The 19,180-nt window shown below is 41.1% G+C and overlaps 1 protein-coding gene across 4 annotated transcripts in view; it reads right to left on the bottom strand.

Moving 5' to 3' along the window:
• usp37 (ubiquitin specific peptidase 37) overlaps positions 1-19,180 on the bottom strand; it is a 119,830-nt gene that overhangs the window by 38,419 nt on the left and 62,231 nt on the right. For all 4 annotated transcript variants that reach the window (XM_062457459.1, XM_062457458.1, XM_062457460.1 and 1 more), the window contains 5 exons: positions 18,927-19,044; positions 18,748-18,827; positions 2,088-2,252; positions 1,916-1,969; positions 324-459 (listed from right to left, as the gene is read on the bottom strand). In XM_062457459.1, the coding sequence (XP_062313443.1) occupies positions 324-459; positions 1,916-1,969; positions 2,088-2,252; positions 18,748-18,827; positions 18,927-19,044 (553 nt within the window). The remainder of the gene's footprint in view (positions 1-323; positions 460-1,915; positions 1,970-2,087; positions 2,253-18,747; positions 18,828-18,926; positions 19,045-19,180) is intronic.

The raw sequence follows: 19,180 nt of genomic DNA, 5'->3' as shown, positions 1-19,180 counted from the left end.
GTCCTGAAGATGAGCAGCGGACACTTTTTCCAGTACCTTGGAGCAGGAAGTCAGAAATTGGCCATAGGCTCTGTGTCGAGAGAGGGATTCTTGAGGATTGTTGTTGATTAAGCTTTGAGAGATTGAGGGACATTATGGGCGCCTTGAAATAAACAGGCGCAGATTAGGTTAGACAAATTCACGATGTATCTGATGACCGTGTATGCTTTGACAAACAATCAGGTATGACGTGCAATAGTGACATGTAAAATTAAACATGTAAATCCAAAACAAAACCACAATCAAAAATTGAACTGTTATTTCTTAATTCCTTTGCTGCCTACTTCGTCTGTCCGCTCGTCGTCAGGCATGCAATCGCAAAAACGGCGCTTGCGGATTGCCACCTTCCTGCTTGGTTCCTCCTCGCTATCAGAATCCACCAGGACGCTGCTCGAGCTGCCGGCCTTCACACAGCCTTTCCTGGAAACACCAATAAAGCATGACCGACTGGGAAAGAGAATGATACAAGGATGTCTAACACTTCCACGTTAACCGTTACTTCAACATAAAAAACCTGCTCTCTTTCAGATGGCCAGTGTGCATCACAGTATCTAACGGTGCGTTCACACTGCAGCGACACAAATCACTTGCAATTGCTCACCAGCGATTAGTTTCTCCTCCATCTTGAAAATGAAAGATGAGAAACAAGAAAACACTCCGATTGGCCATCGCTACGGAAAAATCGCTACTCATTTGCATAAAGTTGAGAAAATTGCTTGGATCGCGTCGCTAAGCACAATGCACCACGCAAGCGATTCGCCTGGCTCCATTGAAAATGAATGGAAAGCATGTTGTCGCGTCGCTGCAGTGTGAACGCACCGTGTACAAGGGATGCACCGAATCCAGGATTCGGTTTCGGACGAATATTGGGCTTTTTGATGGGGTTGGGTTTCGACCTAATTTTTTTCCACCGAGCCGAACCCTACACTTGCACTACGCTGGTCGACGTAATGACGCCGCTGTTGATTACGGGAAGGTGTTTACGTAGGTGGACCGTTCAATGCAGTAGGCTGGGAGAAAGTGAAAATGGAACTCGTGAGCAGCAAAAGTGTTGTTTGGCAGTACTTTCAGTCAAAAGAAGGCGATTCAAGTCGAGCTATATGTTCAATTTCAATGCAGATTTGTCTCGTGGTGGCAAGGACCCTAAACAATACACAGCATCTCTGCTGTTAAAACATTTGCTTATTACATTACATTTAGTCATTTAGCAGACGCTCTTATCCAGAGCGACTTACAGTGAGTACAGGGACATTCCCCCGAAGCAAGTAGGGTGAAGTGCCTTGCCCAAGGACACAACGTCATTTGGCATGGCCGGGAATCGAACTGGCAACCTTCAGATTACTAGCCCGATTCCCTAACCGCTCAGCCACCTGACTCCCTTATGAAACATCCGAAAAAAAATCAAGAAATCTAAAAGGCTAATATTTTGGATATTGATTGGATCTTGAGATAGGCATATGGTAATTGTCAAAATAGTTTTTTCCCCACTTGTCTTCCTGGCATGAAGTTGCCTCTTTTTTTTTTTTTACAGTTAAAATAAAATGAAAAATACAATGCTGTGGACGTTGTTTACTTCATTAATGTGTTTACTGTGTTAATGGACTGAGGGTGGGAGTAGGATTCGGTATTCGGTTTTGGATTCGACAGAATCTTAATCAGTGGATTCGGTATTCGGCCGAACCCCAAAAATCTGGATTTGGTGCATCCCTAATTTGAACATCTTGCAAGTATGGATATATCCTTCATGTGGGACTGGCTTGTAGTTTTAACTTCACATATTCCTTGATTTGAGCCCCATCAAAGCCACATTTTATTTGAACGCTATAATGAGTGATTAGTAATATTTTAATGTCCCATGGCGCAATCAGAAGCTTACCTGAGAAGTGAGGATGAGGAATTCACTAACTGGGAGCCCTTAAGCGTTCGCAACCTGCAAGTACCAAAAATATTTGTCATGTTTAATTTGGTGCCAATGTGACTACTTTGTGCTACTAATGATGCTGAAAGGTGTGTGCTGTATTTGAGATAGTTGACAGTAGTAGTCTTACAGGGCAGTGTGTGCACTCCAGCCTAGGCTCAGGGGAGGGCGCGTTGCATCTGTGCAGTGGGACAGCAACGTCAGGTATCTAGGAATCACCACTTGTTGGCCTAGCTTGCTGTTCAGAGACAGTTGGGCATTGAAGCTGTATCGCTTCAAGTGGAGGATCAGCACTCTGAATAGGTAGGCAGAACAATCACAAGATGTTTAACCTTTTTAATGCACATTGGCTTGAGTGTTACACAAAATTGGGACTTACTGACACTGCTGATTCTTTTAAATGGCCTCATCAGCTTTAATTTCAAAGAACTATTTCAAAACAAAAGATTGTTTCTACATCTACCAAAGGTTAGGACAATACTGTCTTAGACACAGCTATGGTTTAACTCAACACTAGAAGCGCCAAGAATGGATCATTTGGGCACTTCACACAAATTCCGGGACCATGCTTTCTTGACTTTTCCTAGATATGCGTTTTATCAACCAGTATTATATTTCTTTCTAAAAATCATACTGATGAGCTAATTTAAGGCTATTTCACTCCTGTTTACTGTGAAATTGCTGTCAGGTGCGCGTTCGGCCATTTATTTTCCTGCATTCCAAGGCTGCGATTCTCTTTTCCATCAGCAGATATTGCAAGGGCTCCCGTATACGGAATATATATATCCCGTATATAAGTCTACTGTTATTCATTAAATGTTTTATATATGTTTAAATATACCCAATATAGAAATATATATATATGTGCAAAATGATAAGAATGTAATTCAATTATACAAAGTGCGATTATTGTTCTTTATTTATTGACAGGGCACGGTGTATTGCACAAATGGGAGAAGCGTATTAGTTGTGAACTTCTAAGCTAGAAGCTACGATCTCTGCTTGCTCTCTCGTTGATCGTTGCAAAAACTCTATGCTATTTTCTAATGAGGCTACTGCTCATCGCTGGTGGAGCTTTATGACTGTTGTGTTCACTCTTGTAGTTTGGTTCTCTTGAATTTCTTGGTCCGGACCAAAAAATTAAATGATGGCCTACATTTGAGTCCTGGTTCGCTAACAGAGCAATTGTTTTCATCTAACCAAACCTGCCAAGTGTGAAAACACCCTTAGATGCAGATTTTACTTACCACTGGAATTTACAACTGTCCTGTGTAGGCTAGATTTCCCCCATTGTAAACGATAAGGAGGCGCTCTGTGAACTATAGAGCCATCAGTGAACTGCTCTAATCAGCCCCCACCTCGGCTACTAAAACCACATCTCTGTCATGCTATTCTCTGCATAGGCGATCCAAGATGGTGCCGATGATGGCAGCCTCGGCCGGTCTGTGGGCCGGTTTTGTCTTGTTTTATCTGTTAATTCAGTGTTCTGCCAAGATTTTTGGAGTTCTCTAACAAGAGACGAACTTCTTAACATCAGGGAAACAACTCCTGTGGATTTATTTCCCACTTTTCTGCTCCCAGCGGCAGAATTAGTGGGCATTCTAGTCAAAGCCGCGCTAGGCTTTGCACAAGCAGCGAAACGCCTCCGAAGGGGTAACCGGTAGGGGGCTCTAGTACGGCTACACAGATGTGGGATCAGAACAGTGCTTCCAAGCGTTTTCCTCTCCAACGTGGGGGTCAACGTGGCTAAGCGGTTAGGGAATCGGGCTATTAATCGGAAGGTTGCCGGTTTTATTCCTGGCCGTGCCAAATGACGTTGTGTCCTTGGGCAAGGCACTTCACCCTACTTGCCTTGGGGAATGTCCCTTAGTTGCGTCTGCTAAATGACTAAATGTACGTTCACTGTGCAACAAAATGGACATACTTCAGCTACTGATGGTGAAAAACAGAGACTTTCTTTCATCTTCTTTTTGACGAAGATGAAAGCATTAATTAATTGACGTATTAATAATTGACGTTGGTCAGTAGCCTATAGCCTATCGATTAAGGTACTCGAAAGCATGTACACTGTCTGCTTCATTTGAGCTTGATAGGCTAAGCATTCTGTAGCAAATAATAACAATAAACCCACCATTTATCAATTAAAACTACTTCTGCATAGTAATGCACCGAAAATACAAACGTAAGCAAAGGCAGCAATCACTATCGAATCAGACATGTGCAATTTAGCTAGCAGGGGAATAATACAAACAACGAAGATCACCAGTTAACTTAATTTAAATTAGCAAGAACTATAGACTAATACAATAACAGGCTGAAATTAACTGACAAGTTAGCTATACGACTTCTCAGAGACGCACAATCTCAACTGCGGTGTGAAGCGGGTATCCGTGCTATTCTCCGACATGCACTCTAACAATCACATAGACGTCCTAAAAATTTTTACAGCCCTATTTCTGATACCATGGCGGCAGAAATTTAGTCGTGGCGGGCAGCCATGGCAAAATAAACAGAGGAAACACTTAAACGTGCAAGGTCCCATCCTCTATTTGCCAACCATATCCATCCATGTTGACAAAAAGCAGCTACCTTATTGGTGTAGAACGATCACGTGTCGAACCGTGCCACCAAAATCCTATTACTCTGTGAAGAAACTAGTTCTGCATTAAACATAGACGCATCGACAATCGACTGGAATTTCAGCAACAAACTTTTTTTTGGTAGCTTAGCACGACTCATTCTTTTTTATGAGCTAAAGATTGTGTAGATGCCAGACTGTGGAGCGGGTTGAAACGATAACAGGGTTCACCTTACGGCCTATTGAGGACAGGTTTGAGAACCACTGACTTAAGAGCTCAATGCTCTTAACCCTTGTGTTATCTTCGGGTCATTCTAACCCACCGTCGTATTGCGACAAATTTACCTCTTAAAAAAACAAAGTGAAGCATTTTCTCTTAACCGTTGGGCTGTCTCAGACTCCCCACATTGCAAAGGTTAAAATAAGATTATTTTTTGTATTGGGTAAAATTGGGTAAACAACGATGGTTCGTTATGAATCTTTGGGTCATGTGACCCAAGGGCAGCACAAGGATTAAGACAGTGAAGATGGTTGTGGACTTCAGGAAGAATACAGCCCCACTCACCCCCATCACCCTTTGCGACTCCTCAGTCAACACTGTGGAGTCCTTCTGCTTCCTTGGCACTATCCTCTCCCAGGAACTCAAGTGGGAACTGAACATCAGCTCCCTAACCAAGAAAGCACAACAGAGGATGTACTTCTAACGGCAGCTGAAGAGATTCAACCTACCAAAGACAATGATGGTGCACTTGTACACAGCCATCATTGAGTCCATCCTCACCTCCTCCATCAAGGACTCCCACTGACATTTAACTATTATAAGTCCAGCCGACACCTATTGCACTACGCACAAGCCACCTTGATTTATTTTTGCACTATGCTGCCCATTCATTTTCTTATTTTTATATATATTTTGTATTTTAAATTGTTTAATTTTTGATAGTTTAGTTCTTAGAATTAGTTAGACTATTGTACTTTTCTACTTTGAATTTAAGATCCGTATATGTTATTGTTTGCACCTTGCTGCCACAGTAAATTTTGTGTTTGTGTAAACCTACATGGCGAATAAACCAGATTCAGATTCAGACTGCTCGTCAGATGCTCCAAACCGGTTTTGAAGCCAGTGGCTCATCACTAGAATTGTGTAGGCTACTGTTCGGCACTGCACTGTCTCGTCAATATTGTCCTGTTGCACATGTTTGCATGTGCACTGTAAAAATGTGTAGGTCTTATTTAGTTCTATGTAGTCTTGTGTATTTCTGTGTTGTTTCATGCTGCACCATGGTTCTGGAGGAACGCTGTTTCATTTGAAAAATTCATGTTAAATCACCTGATATGAAAATGGGTAATTTAATGGGTGTGTGTAAGGCTTTTAGCGGATACTAAAGTGATCTCAAACTAGTTTCAGAGTATCCACTAAAAGCCTTTAACACTAGAAACTCCAATTGACCCATGAGTCTACAGACAGGGACATTGTTAGTGACGTTTAATGATCGCTAGATGGCACTAGTTGCACGGAGCAAAGGCATGGTCTTACAATGAACATGTCTTCGGCAATCTGTCAGTTATTTCCATGTTGTTAGTCAGTTATTATTTAATTGGAGCGTTTGTTGTCTAGTCCTTCAATCATTCAGCAAAATGTAATTTATTGGATAAAGAATGTCAAACACATTGCGGGTTAAGCTAGACTGCAGTTGGACTAGTAGCCCGACATATCAACATTTTATAGTTGGCTGACAAGATTGCGTTGTTGTTCCCAGTCATAAGTATAAACAAACACACAGGGACATCATAAACATTTAATGGTCTAATTAGATCCAGTTAAACTGGCAACATGTAATGTTCTTCATTTATTGTCAGAACACAATCCAAGTATTGCAAATAGAAAGTGAATTGTCTGGAAATTCTAGTCTATAGACTTGATGTTAGCCTGTTGATGCTTAGCCTATTCAATTTTTGGAATAACAAGACGCAGTGGATAATATGTCCGAAATAATATCATACTGTTTGAGAATGTGTCTTTAGGTTTTGTATAAACTATTACGGTATCAGAAATAGGGCTGTACAAAAGTCCATCTATCAGTGACTGAGTGCATGCCGGAGAATAGCACAGACACGCGCTTCACACCGCGAGTGGGAACGTGCGCCACTCCACATTAAAGGGAGAAAGAAAAAAGAGACAGTTGAGATTGCGTGTGTGCGTCCTTGAGAACTTTAAGTCGTATAACTTATGTTGTCAGTTTATTTAAGCCTGTTATGTATTAGTCTATAGTTCTTGCAAATTTAAATTAAGTTAACTGGTGATTTTCGTTTGTATTCTTCACCTGATAGCTAAATTGCACGTGGCTGTTGATGAAAGACTACAGCTCATTCAAAATTCTGCAGCTAGATTATTAACCAAAACTAAAAAGGAGAGAACACATTAGTCCTGTCCTAGCTACTCTACACTGGCTCCCTGTTACCTTCAGAATTGACTTTAAGGTCCTTTTCCTCACATACAAAGCTCTAAACGGACAAGGACCTCTCTTATAAACTACACACCAGCTAGAACACTGCGATCATCAAATGCAGGCCTATTAAAGGTCACCAGAAGCAGTCATAAGAAGATTGGTGATGCGGCCTTTGTCAATTACGCCCCAAAACTATGGGACAAATTACCCATAAATATTAGGGAATCAAACACGCTAGACATTTTTAAAAGACAGCTTATAACCTATCTTTTTACCAAACATGTAACTAATTTTATCTCAGAAAGGTTTTACTACTTTTTTTGTTTTTGTTTTATTACTGTTTTTTGTATTCGAGAGACCGCAGATAGATTGCGGCTAGTCTGGGTTGATATGTCTTGGAAACTGCAAAGGCAGCTCGAGTCTAAGACAGACTCGAGACACCGCAAAGACTGCGGCTTACATGTGCTTTTGATTGCCGCAAAGACTGCGGCTTGTATTTTGTTGTTACATTTTTTTTTTTAATTTGTATTACTTTTATCACTTGTATTATTGTTTTTATTATTATTGTTTATTGTTTTTATTGATTTTATGTAAAGCACATTGAGCTGCAATTCTTGTATGAAATGTGCTATATAAATAAAGTCTTATTATTAGGTGCCAAGGACCGAAGCTGCGAGGCACCTATTGTATTTTTTAGTATTATTGGGTGTGCTTTGCCTTCGGCAAGGGCACAACCTTTGTTCTCTCACACATATCTTATTATTATTATCATTATTATTTTCCCACCCCTACGGATCAGTCAATATTTGGACTACATAGACAACGGCGGTGTAAAAATGTTTGTCTTGGTCACGATTGCATTGCTTCTATTGGGATTTACATTCCGTTGCACGGTTTAGGTTGGAGTTAAGTTGTTGTGGCGAAAGTGAAGCTAACTGTGGCTAACTTGCTAGCCACAGTCACTAACGTCACGAAAACACACGTGACTACCTAAACACGCGTGACTACTTGTAGCGGAACATTAGTTTAGCAGCTTGTTAACTTCTGGGAGATATAGCTAGGCTTTACCTAAAACAGCAGACAGCTGCAGAAACACCACAAGCAAAGAAGCTAGGCTGATAACTATTTACTATTTTAATTTGTGATGTGAAATGTAATGTACAATATTAGCTGATATAATTAAGAAGTACATCTACTTTCGAAAACAGTCTACTATTTTACTGATGCGTTAGCTAGCATCATGACATCAGCCTCTGTTGCCCGGGCGACACATACGACAGTGGTCTGTGATGCATCCGTTTTCAATCGTTAAAATAAACATTCCTCACAAATACATTTTCGTTGTAGGATTTATTATGACATTAGATTACAAGTAAACAATGTTTTGGTGAAATTATCATTACCTGTGGTTTCAAACCAATGTAACTCACTGCAACGCTGCATGCCAGACAGTCAAGTAAAAAAAAAACATATCGGAACCCAAACGGCGACAGAACATGTTCGGAACTCCCCTTAGTTAAATCAAGTTTTTCATTAGTGGAAACTATCTGACTACCAACCTGAACTTCATTGCCACAGCCTAAACTTTGTCAATCTGTTCATAAAAAAAAATAAAAATCTTCCTAAACCCTACAACAGAACGTTAAATCGAATTCAAGCAACGCAATCGCTACCAAGACGAACACAACAGTAGTTGTTAGTAGTAGCCAAGTTCAATTTACCGGTGTCGGCTTCTCTACACAGGGCTATATCACATTTTGCGTTGTTACTGACAATGATCGCTACCAGTGAGTTTTTTTATGAATGAGCGATTTCCCCCTAAATAAATGTCAAGCTTATTTACTTTTTTGGGGGCATATTTTCAGTTAGCAGATGGTACTGTTTGAATCGCGATTCCATCTGAGATAGCTACTGCCGGTCACAACGTTGTTGTTAGAATAAGCTTCAAAGGGGGTTCTTTATTAAGGAATGAATGCAATATGAGTAGGCTAAATGCCTGAAGGAAAAACTTAAAAGGATTTTGATTCAAATATGAGGCTGATAAAGCCGATCACCATTCCCTCTTGCAGGGGAAATGAGAAGACAACTATTTCATTCTACACTTCACTCTTATTATTTTGCGTTGTAAATGATCAGCAAAAGAATTAAGCTTTTAAATGTATGTAATCTTTATAAATAATAAGTATGCATTTTTATATAAAATATAGCCTACAGAAATATCAGTTGTAAAAATGTCATTCAAAAACGGACCCCTCTGCAAACGACAACGCAAGCAAGCACACCCTACAATTTCCCCAGAAATTGTACACTCTCTAGTTATTATTATTCTTCCACCATGGGTTTCTATGACTGAGCCTCACAAAAGTTATCATATGGATTTTTGATTTTCGAAATTGTTTGTCAGTTACAGGCAATCAAATTCAGTAACTGAGCCGGAAAAAGGGAAGTGAGGTCATATCTCAGCAAGTCTTTGCTGAATTGACACCAAAGTTGGTACAGGGTTTCGGAACCGTCTTCTAAAGAGGTCCAAAATAGGTCATGCCATTTCACATCTAGGTGGCGCTGCAATAAGCAAAAATGTGGCACCAATTATCTTCAGATCAAGCTTCACAAGTTTTCACATGGTTTTGGATTTTCAAAACCATTTTTCCGGTAAAGCCGATCAAAGTCGGCGATGAAGCCGACAAAACAGGAAGTGAGATCATATTTCAGGACATATTTTCTGAATTGACATCAAACTTGGTACAGGTGCTGGGGACCCTGTTCCAAAGAGGTCCACAAAAGGTTGTGTCATCTAACCTCTAGGGGGCGATCTAGTTCAAACTTGCTGCATTTACTTTGAACCCTGGGTTAGGGTATCTGAGGATGTCTAAAATGTTTTTTTGTTCATTTTACCTGCTTGGCCACCTCATTGCTGCTTGCAGCTATATTTGGGTGTGCAAAGGGCACAACCTTTGTTCTCTCACATATATATTTATTATTATTTATTTTTGCCCCCCTAAGCCTCAGTCAATATTTGGACTACATACACAACCTAGGTCAGGGGTTGGCAACAGGCGGCCCGCGGGCCAATTGTGATTTTATCAAAGCGATTTTATTTGGCCCGTCAAAATATTTCCGCTAATATTTTTTTGGTATCATTTTTCCCCCCGTCGACTTTTATTTTGAAACCGGAAACTGGGTATGGTGTCATTGACTTTTCTGAAGTATTTTCTCGCTATGTCATCGCTACCATAGACATATGATCGCTACACCTCACGGCTCGCCTGAGAAAGCCACAGTTATGGCTAGTAATCATGTGCGGCGCTAGGGAGGGGCTAGCAGGTGCTTCAGCACCCCCAAGAAAGACCAAAGCACCCCCCAAAATATTGCTTGTTAATTAATAGTTTTCAGGCCCGGAGTGGCCATCGGGAGAATTCACGGTGGGCCGCTCTGCCCACTTATAAATTAGGCCAGAAGATTGCCTGCTTTCTCTTTGTTTTTTCACACACCGAATTAAAGGATATGTCTTAAGTTTGTTAAGTTACTGTGTGACTGATAAATAAGCTAATAGGCTACATTAGGTTTTAATCTAATTAAGCGCATGATCAGACCGTGCATTAAAAAGTGCAGTTTTCAGTTGTCGCGCATGCTCTTTCTCAAACACAAGTACGTGTACCAAGTTGTTGCTATGGAGACAACCCTAAACCATCATTTATTGTTGTGGAGGGAGTTGGCTATATTAAGCTGATGCGAAAAGAATAAAATGGAAGGGAAAAAGATCCCAGGAGGAACTGAAAAAGCCAGGTAAAAAAAGAAAGATCTGTCACTTCATAAATCTAGGTTCCTGCAAGGTTGGGAAAAATATGTTTGCTTAAAAGCCCTGAATCTTTCAGGTAAACATTTGGGTTGTAATTTCCGGAAAATATAAGAATGAGTCCAACGTAATGTTAACATTAGGCTAGGCTACATAAAGCTTAAAAAACTATTTTGCACTGAAATTAATGCAAAGCGCTATGCGCGCTCGCATTAATGTGACGTACCGATTTCACCTCACATCAAAACCTTCGCTAGGTCCTAGTAATCCTATTCTCACTGGATGAGACAGTATTTATGTGCACCAATGATGACGACCCACCACGTTGGGATGACAGTGACGACCATGTTGATAGAGAGAGAGAGTTAAAATAATGAAATTATTCAAACAGACCACCAATGGGCTCATTCACATGGTTAATTATCATTAGTTATTTGTAGTAGACCTACCCATTCTCCATGTAGGCCTAGTTGTTGCGAGTGCACGTATCGCTAGGGCACCTATCGCAGCGTCTAAATAGGCAGTAACCCAGACTCTGGCCCGTCATCTCGTGGCGAGGAAAAATACTGGCCCGCGGCCCAAGTTACTTGCCGACCCCTGACCTAGGTGTCAAAAGCTTCGTCTTGGTAGCGATTGAGTTGCTTGTATTATTATATACGTTCCGTTGCATGGTTTGAGTAGAAATTGGGTTTTTGTGCCAAAAAGTGCCTTCTGTCAACGAAGGGTACTCAGTGCTAGCCTACGTCACTACGTCAGCACACGTTAGCAACGACGCATGGATACAACGCGATAGAGACGTTCTAGCACGCAAGTTGGAGCTTGGATGAGTAAAAATGCCAACCCCCAAAATTACCAACCATTGGGCTTTGTTGAGAAAGCAATTTCGAGTGGAACTGCCATCTCGGATTTTTGATTTAGGTCGTGAAAGTCTTTGTAATTTGAGCGAGTGCGGGTCGCCCGTGAGACTGCCTAGGCGGCAGCCATGCAAGCGTCATAGTAGTCTAGTATTTTCGTAATTTTATAGTTCGGTCAATTCTACACCAAAAAACAGAAGGAGGGCAATGTTATGACGATATGACTATTGTGAAGACAGCCAGATGGTGAGATTTTAATGTAGGTTGCTGTAAAAACTTTGATTGGTTTGCTACGTGAGAGCCCCGTCAGCCTCCGTTGACGATTGCGTCAGCTGTTGTCGATCTCTGATGAGTATTTTCTTAATTTCGTACCAGGGTCAATTCAACATCAAAAATCAGAAGGAGGGCAGTGTTTTAAAGATATGGCGATTGCGAAGACAGCCAGCGAGTCAGCATATTTGTGTAAAACTTTAGGAATTTGAGTGACACCGCGGCTTGTTTTGACGTTAGCCTCAGTCAGACTCGGCTCGCCCACTGGCAGTGTGTAGTACTAGGTGCGTTCGACATGGACTGCGGCTGCATGAAACGACCGGCGAGAGTAGCCGCTTGCAGTCGGGGAGGAGATGAAAACGGCTCTGTGAAGTCGGACATTCCAGCTTCTCGTGGTTTGCTGCGTTGATGTCAGTCATAGCCGATCAAGCGCTGTTTGCTTACTTTACTTTATTTATAATTAAAATTAGTCTTTCCGTTAGTGAAGAAGCGGACTAAAACCCTTTCTTTAACAAGTTTGTTATTCAATTAAACAGTTTGGTCCGGATTTGAGCGTTGGCGAAACTGAAGGTGTCAGAATAATTACAAAACGTGTCAAAGTTGTCGTGTGTGAGTCTGGCCAATCATGAAATAGCTGTGTCGTCATTAGAACCCGTGCAGTTGCTCTTGAGAAAATGCGCTCGGCTACACAGCCGGCAGTTCTCGAATCAATCTCACGGTACTTTGATGGCTACGTCACAGTGACCTAGCCTCGGCGCCGTCTCAAGTCGGACAAAAAGTCTAACCAGAATTCACTGTTTCAAGTCAGCCGCCTGCAGCCGGCTGCGGCGCTGCATGAAGTCAGTCCATGTCGATATTCCATATTTTCCATATTTTCAGTTAGCAGACGGTACTGTTTGAATCGCGATTCCATCTGAAATATAATGCCAGTGACAACGTTGTTACAGTAGCTTGTTTCAAAGGGGGTTCGCAGCTGTTTAAAAGGGTGTTCTTAATTAAATATGCAATATGAGTAGGCTAAATGCTTGAAAATATCACTAGAAGGGAAAAACTTAGAGGACTGACCCACCTGCAACCGACGCAAGCAAGCACACCCTACAATTTCCCCTGAAATTGTACCCTCTCTAGTTCTTTGTGGTATACTTTCAACAAGGTGTTTGAAACATTCCTCAGAGATTTTGGTCCAATATTGACATGATAGCATCACGCAGTTGCTGCAGATTTGTCGGCTGCACATCCATGATGCGAATCTCCCGTTCCACCACATCTCAAAGGTGCTCTATTGGATTGAGATCTGGTGACTGGAGGCTATTGGAGTGCAGTGAACTAATTGTCATGTTCAAGAAACCAGTTTGAGATGATTTGAGCTTTGTGACATGGTGCATTATCCTGCTGGAAGTAGCCATCAGAAGATGGGTACACTATGGTCATAAAGGGATGGACATGCTCAGCAACAATGCTCAGGTAGGCTGTTGCATTTAAACAATGCTCAATTGATACTAAGGGGCCTAAAGTGTCCCAAGAAAATATCCCCCACAGCATTACACCACCAGCCTGAACTGTTGATACAAGGCAGGATGGATCCGTGCTTTCATGTTGTTTACGCCAAATTCTGACCAAAATCTGAATGTCACAGCTGAAATCAAGACTCATCAAACCGGGCAACGTTTTTCCAATCTTCTATTGTCCAATTTTGGTGAGCCTGTGCGAATTGTAGCCTCAGTTTCCTGTTCTTAAGGCCGATTTATACTACTCCGTTTTCACGGAGACGGACACAGGGAACTCCCTGCCCTCTCCGATGTGGAACGCCCTCTCCGAGCCCCTCGGAGAGCTCTACGTGCACCTCCTGATTTTCCTGACTATCCGTCCGCTAGTCTGTCATTTTACGGATACTACATTGTTTTCAGCACCCACAGCCTTCGGAGTACTATAAATTCAACAAATCCGTCCGACTCCGTCCGTCTGTCTGTAACGGAGTCGGAGTAGTATAATTCGGCCTTTAGCTGACAGGAGTGGCACCCAGTGTGGTCTTCTGCTGCTGTAGCCCATCTGCTTCAAGGTTCGACATGTTGTGTGTTAGGGGTGGGCGATATGGCCAAAATCTTTTATCACGGTATGAGTAATTTTATATCACGGTTACGGTATATATCACGGTTTATTACACGGCTGTTCTTAATGCTGTAGAATGCTCCATTCACTTGAATGGGGCTTCCCAACGTTCTGCGGTGAACAATTTTTTTCATATTTGACCGTTGCTATGCATATTAGACTGCTGTCAAGGGAAGTGGCCTTTTTGCCTCGGATTCACGTCTTTCGTAGCACTCCGCAATTAGTCCGGTAACTTTTCAACCCCAGCATACTCCGTTGCTTAGCGACGTCAGCTGATTTGAAGCCTAAAGAATGTTCAACGTCTATGAAGTTCAACGTCTTTGGCAAACTATTTCTCTGCTGATCAACACTACGAATGGTAACAAATAAATTGTAAAAAGACACACTGGGTTAAGTTATTTTTTCGGCAAGTAGCCGTGTAATAAGCGGGTTAATGTATAGAACCGCGTCGGGGTGCTGTTCGCCCTGTCAGGGCTTATTTTCCCGATAATGACCGGCGTTCTATACATTATCCCTTACATATCTCATGTGAGTAGGGGGGTGGGGGGTTATGGCCTATATGCTTAATAAGAATGTATGAAATACATAATTTAAACCAATAAAAAAATTAATATAAAAATACCGCGGTTGAAACGGTATAGCCAAATCTCTCCCGGTAGACACAGTCCAGCCCTATTGTGCGTTCAGAGATGGTATTCTGCATACCTTGGTTGTAACAAGTGGTTATTTATGGAAGCAAATCGTTACCAAAATTCAAATGCAAATGCATTTCCAGAAATGCATTTGCATTTTAAGAATGTGGCTGCATTATTTGACTCATAAATGAAATTAGTAATCAATCATCCTATTTGCATTTTAATTTTCTTCTTCAAGAGTGCTCAATCTTTCACTTAATTAAAATGAAAAAGAAATAGACATTTGAGATTTAATTTTCAAAACATGCCCCAGCAAATAGATACCAAAATTCAATTTGAAATGTAAAATTTGAAAATTAAAATGCATTTCCAGAAATGCATTTTCATTTTAAGAATGTGGCTGCAAAATCCTGACCACAATTCAAATTCAAATGCATTTCCAGAAATGCGTTTTCATTTTCAAGAACGTGGCTGCAAAATCGTGACCACAATTCAAATTCAAATGCATTTCCAGAAATGCATTTTCATTTTAAGAACGTGGCTGTAAAATCGTGACCACAATTCAAATTCAAATGCATTTGCAGAAATGCAAAATGAACGAAAAAGCATTCTGAGCGGCGCAGCAGAGTGACGTCAGTAGCCGCTCTTCTTCAGCTCCCTGCTGACCGAGCTACCCATCTTGTTCGGTAGGGAGCGGTGTGCACATCTGCATTGCATTACATTGCAAATGTGCCGGGAAATTGATTGAATTGCCGGGTCTTTAGAGCAGCGTTCCCCAACCGGTGCCCACCGGTCCGCGGACCGGTACCGGTCCGTGGGTCATTTCGTACCGGGCCGCACAAAAAAGAATTAATAACATGATTTCCTTTTAATTGATTATCAGAGTCTTAAAGACGTTTTATTCTGAAAAATTACCTGATTCTCTCCTTCTCCGTGGGCCTTTTCCCCTGAGCAAAAAAGCTCTGCAAAGACGTGTGTTTACTCATTTTTTAGCAAGTTTGTGGGCTTTATTGAACGGTATCATGCGCGTCTCTTCCTCTTGACACATGACAAGTGACAGTTACCACTCAATGAAGCCTGTTTGAGACAACAACTCTATCGGTGTTTTGGATGAAGGCTATCCTGAGATCGACACTGAAAACCCTGCTTCCATTTCCAACATCAAGCGGGATTTTCTGCCGTGACAGCAATCAAACAAAATTATGGAATAGGCCTGAACTGGATATAAGGAACGCACTTCGGGTGTCACTGTCGTAGCTTATAGTCACACACAACAGTGGGACTGACACATCGAAAGCTAGATAGTAACAATATAACTATGGAAAACCAGGCTAAGAAACTTAAAGATGGGTCAATTGAAAAAACGGCTGTTTATTTTACATAAAACTCCCAAAACTATTTTCCGCTCAAATCAGCTAAACTATTTTTCTTGCGCGCTCTGCGCGCTCGCATTAGGTGTGGAAGTCACTAACTAGGATCAAACCCAGAATGTACATGCATTAGCAGCGCAGCTGTCCAGGGCCTATCTTTCCTCCCAGTCCGTTCTGCCGGTCCGTGAAAATATGTCTTACATGAAAGCGGTCCGTGGCGCAAAAAAGGTTGGGGACCGCTGCTTTAGAGGACGCATCACAGACCATGGCGCTCCCTCAAATTGTGCAAACACTGTTAGAATTAGCTGAACAGGTAGAATCTAATGATATATCTGAGTCTGATGCCCGTGACCGAGTACAACAAGTCATAGAGAGCTTGGCTGCATACTCTGCCGTCACAGATTTACACATTAATAGTAGCTCTGCCACTGTTTTAGTCATTGTTTGACATCAAGTTGCTCAGTCTGTGATGCGTCCTCTAAAGACCCGGCAATTCAATAAATTTCCCGGCACATTTGCAATGTAATTGCAATGCAGATGTGCACACCGCTCCCTACCGAACAAGATGGGTAGCTCGGTCAGCAGGGAGCTGAAGAAGAGCGGCTACTGACGTCACTCTGCTGCGCCGCTCAGAATGCTTTTTCGTTCATTTAGCATTTCTGCAAATGCATTTGAATTTGAATTGTGGTCACGATTTTACAGCCACGTTCTTAAAATGAAAATGCATTTCTGGAAATGCATTTGAATTTGAATTGTGGTCACGATTTTGCAGCCACGTTCATAAAATGAAAATGCATTTCTGGAAATGCATTTGAATTTGAATTGTGGTCACGATTTTGCAGCCACGTTCTTGAAAATGAAAATGCATTTCTGGAAATGCATTTGAATTTGAATTGTGGTCAGGATTTTGCAGCCACATTCTTAAAATGAAAATGCATTTCTGGAAATGCATTTGAATTTGAATTGTGGTCAGGATTTTGCAGCCACATTCTTAAAATGAAAATGCATTTCTGGAAATGCATTTTAATTTTCAAATTTTACATTTCAAATTGAATTTTGGTATCTATTTGCTGGGGCATGTTTTGAAAATTAAATCTCAAATGTCTATTTCTTTTTCATTTTAATTAAGTGAAAGATTGAGCACTCTTGAAGAAGAAAATTAAAATGCAAATAGGATGATTGATTACTAATTTCATTTATGAGTCAAATAATGCAGCCACATTCTTAAAATGCAAATGCATTTCTGGAAATGCATTTGCATTTGAATTTTGGTAACGATTTGCTTCCATAGTTATTTGAGTTACTGTTGCCTTTCTATCATCTCGAACCAGTCTGCCCATTTTCCTCTGACATCAACAAGGCATTTTAATCCACACAATTGCCGCTCACTGGATATTTTCACTTTTTCAGACAATTTTCTGTAAACCCTAGAGATGGTTGTGCGTGAAATTCCCAGGATATCAGCAGTTTCTGAAATACTCAGACCAGCCCGTCTGGCACCAACAACCATGCCACATTCAAAGTCACTTAAATCCCCTTTCTTCCCCATTCTGATGCTCAGTTTGAACTTCAGCAAGTTGTCTTGACCAAATGTACATGCCTAAATGCATTAAGTTGCTGCCATGAGATTGGCTGATTAGCTATTTGTGTTACCAAGCAATTGAACAGGTGTACCTAATAAAGTGGCCGGTGAGTTTACATATAAACTATACATATTAGGTCATTTAAACACTATATATTAAACTTTGTCTGAATAACAGAAGACTCGCATACGGGAGCCCTTGCGACATCTGCTGGTAGAAAAGAGAATCGCAGCCTTGAAATGCAGGAAAAAAAATAGCACAAGTTTGATACGATTGCTCTGTTAGCAAATCAGGACTAAATGTAGGCTATAATAAAATGTTGGGGTCTGGACCAACAGATCCAAGAGAACCGAACTGCAAGTGTGAACATGACAGTCATAAACTCCACCTGTGATGAACAGTAGCCTAATTAGAAACTAGCATTAAGTTTTTGCACCACTTCATGATGATGTAAACACGCAAGCCACAGTTCACAATTTATTGTTCATGGAGCAAACATTTGAGAGCAGGATAAACGGGAGAGCAAGCCGAGATCGTAGCTTCTACCTTAGAAGTTCCAAACTAATAAGTTTCTCTCTTTTTGGCAATACTTGGACCGTGGCCTGTCAATAAATAAAGAACAATAACTTTTCCCAGGATAACTGGATCTATCAGACCATGAATATTCCGATGTCCTTGTGTGTAAATATATGCTACTGACAGGCTGACCCTTGCTAACCTAGAACTCCCTTTACCGTGTCGCTACACTACTTTTGACTGGAGACAAAAAAGTGATCATTGTCAGCCGACAATAAAGAATGTTGATAATGTTGGGCTACGCATTTATATACCAACTGCAGTCTAACCTGCAACTTGTGTAACATCCTTTATAATACATCTAATGTTGCTGAATGATTGAAGGGCTGGACAACAAACGTTCTAATGAAATAATCAACTAACAAGACGGAAATGAATGACAAATTGACAGATTTTCATTTTCCGACCTTGCCTTTAGCTCCGTGCAAGAAGCGCCATCTAGCGATCGTTATGTGTAGTAACAACGTCCCTGTCTGAAGACAGCAGCGCTATAAGTAGGGTGCTTCTAGTGTTAAAATACCTATATAAGTGCTAAGCCTCAATTAGAGGCAAAAATCGGTCTTACATACCTGGGAAGTCGGCTGAATTTGTGTATCACTGTTGCAGTCTTCCCACTGCACTTTTCACAGGAGTACTCAATTTCCTCCATCTTTAAAAAAAACAACAAAAAAACAAGCAAATGTAAACTATATTCCTACAGTTTACACTGGGTGACATTTTATTGGACTCCCAATGTGGGGACACGCACCCTAAAAAAAAGGTCCAACGAATCCTGGATAGATCTTAGAGGAAGGGTCTTCTTCCTGCGTGGCAGGTCTATAGACAGGTCGTTGAACTGCTCTCGTTTGGTGACCACCTCTCCACAACTATAAATAAACATGGGGCACAGTCAGTGAATGTAATATACTGCAGTTTAAGACTTTAATTTTACATAAATTATAGTCTTTTACAATAAAATGAATGTGTTTTTGTAAATATACATTGACCAGGTAAAGAACTCAC

Source organism: Osmerus eperlanus, chromosome 3 (assembly GCF_963692335.1).
Source record: "Osmerus eperlanus chromosome 3, fOsmEpe2.1, whole genome shotgun sequence".
NCBI lineage: Eukaryota > Metazoa > Chordata > Actinopteri > Osmeriformes > Osmeridae > Osmerus > Osmerus eperlanus.
This window is presented reverse-complemented; position numbering and strand designations above follow the sequence as displayed.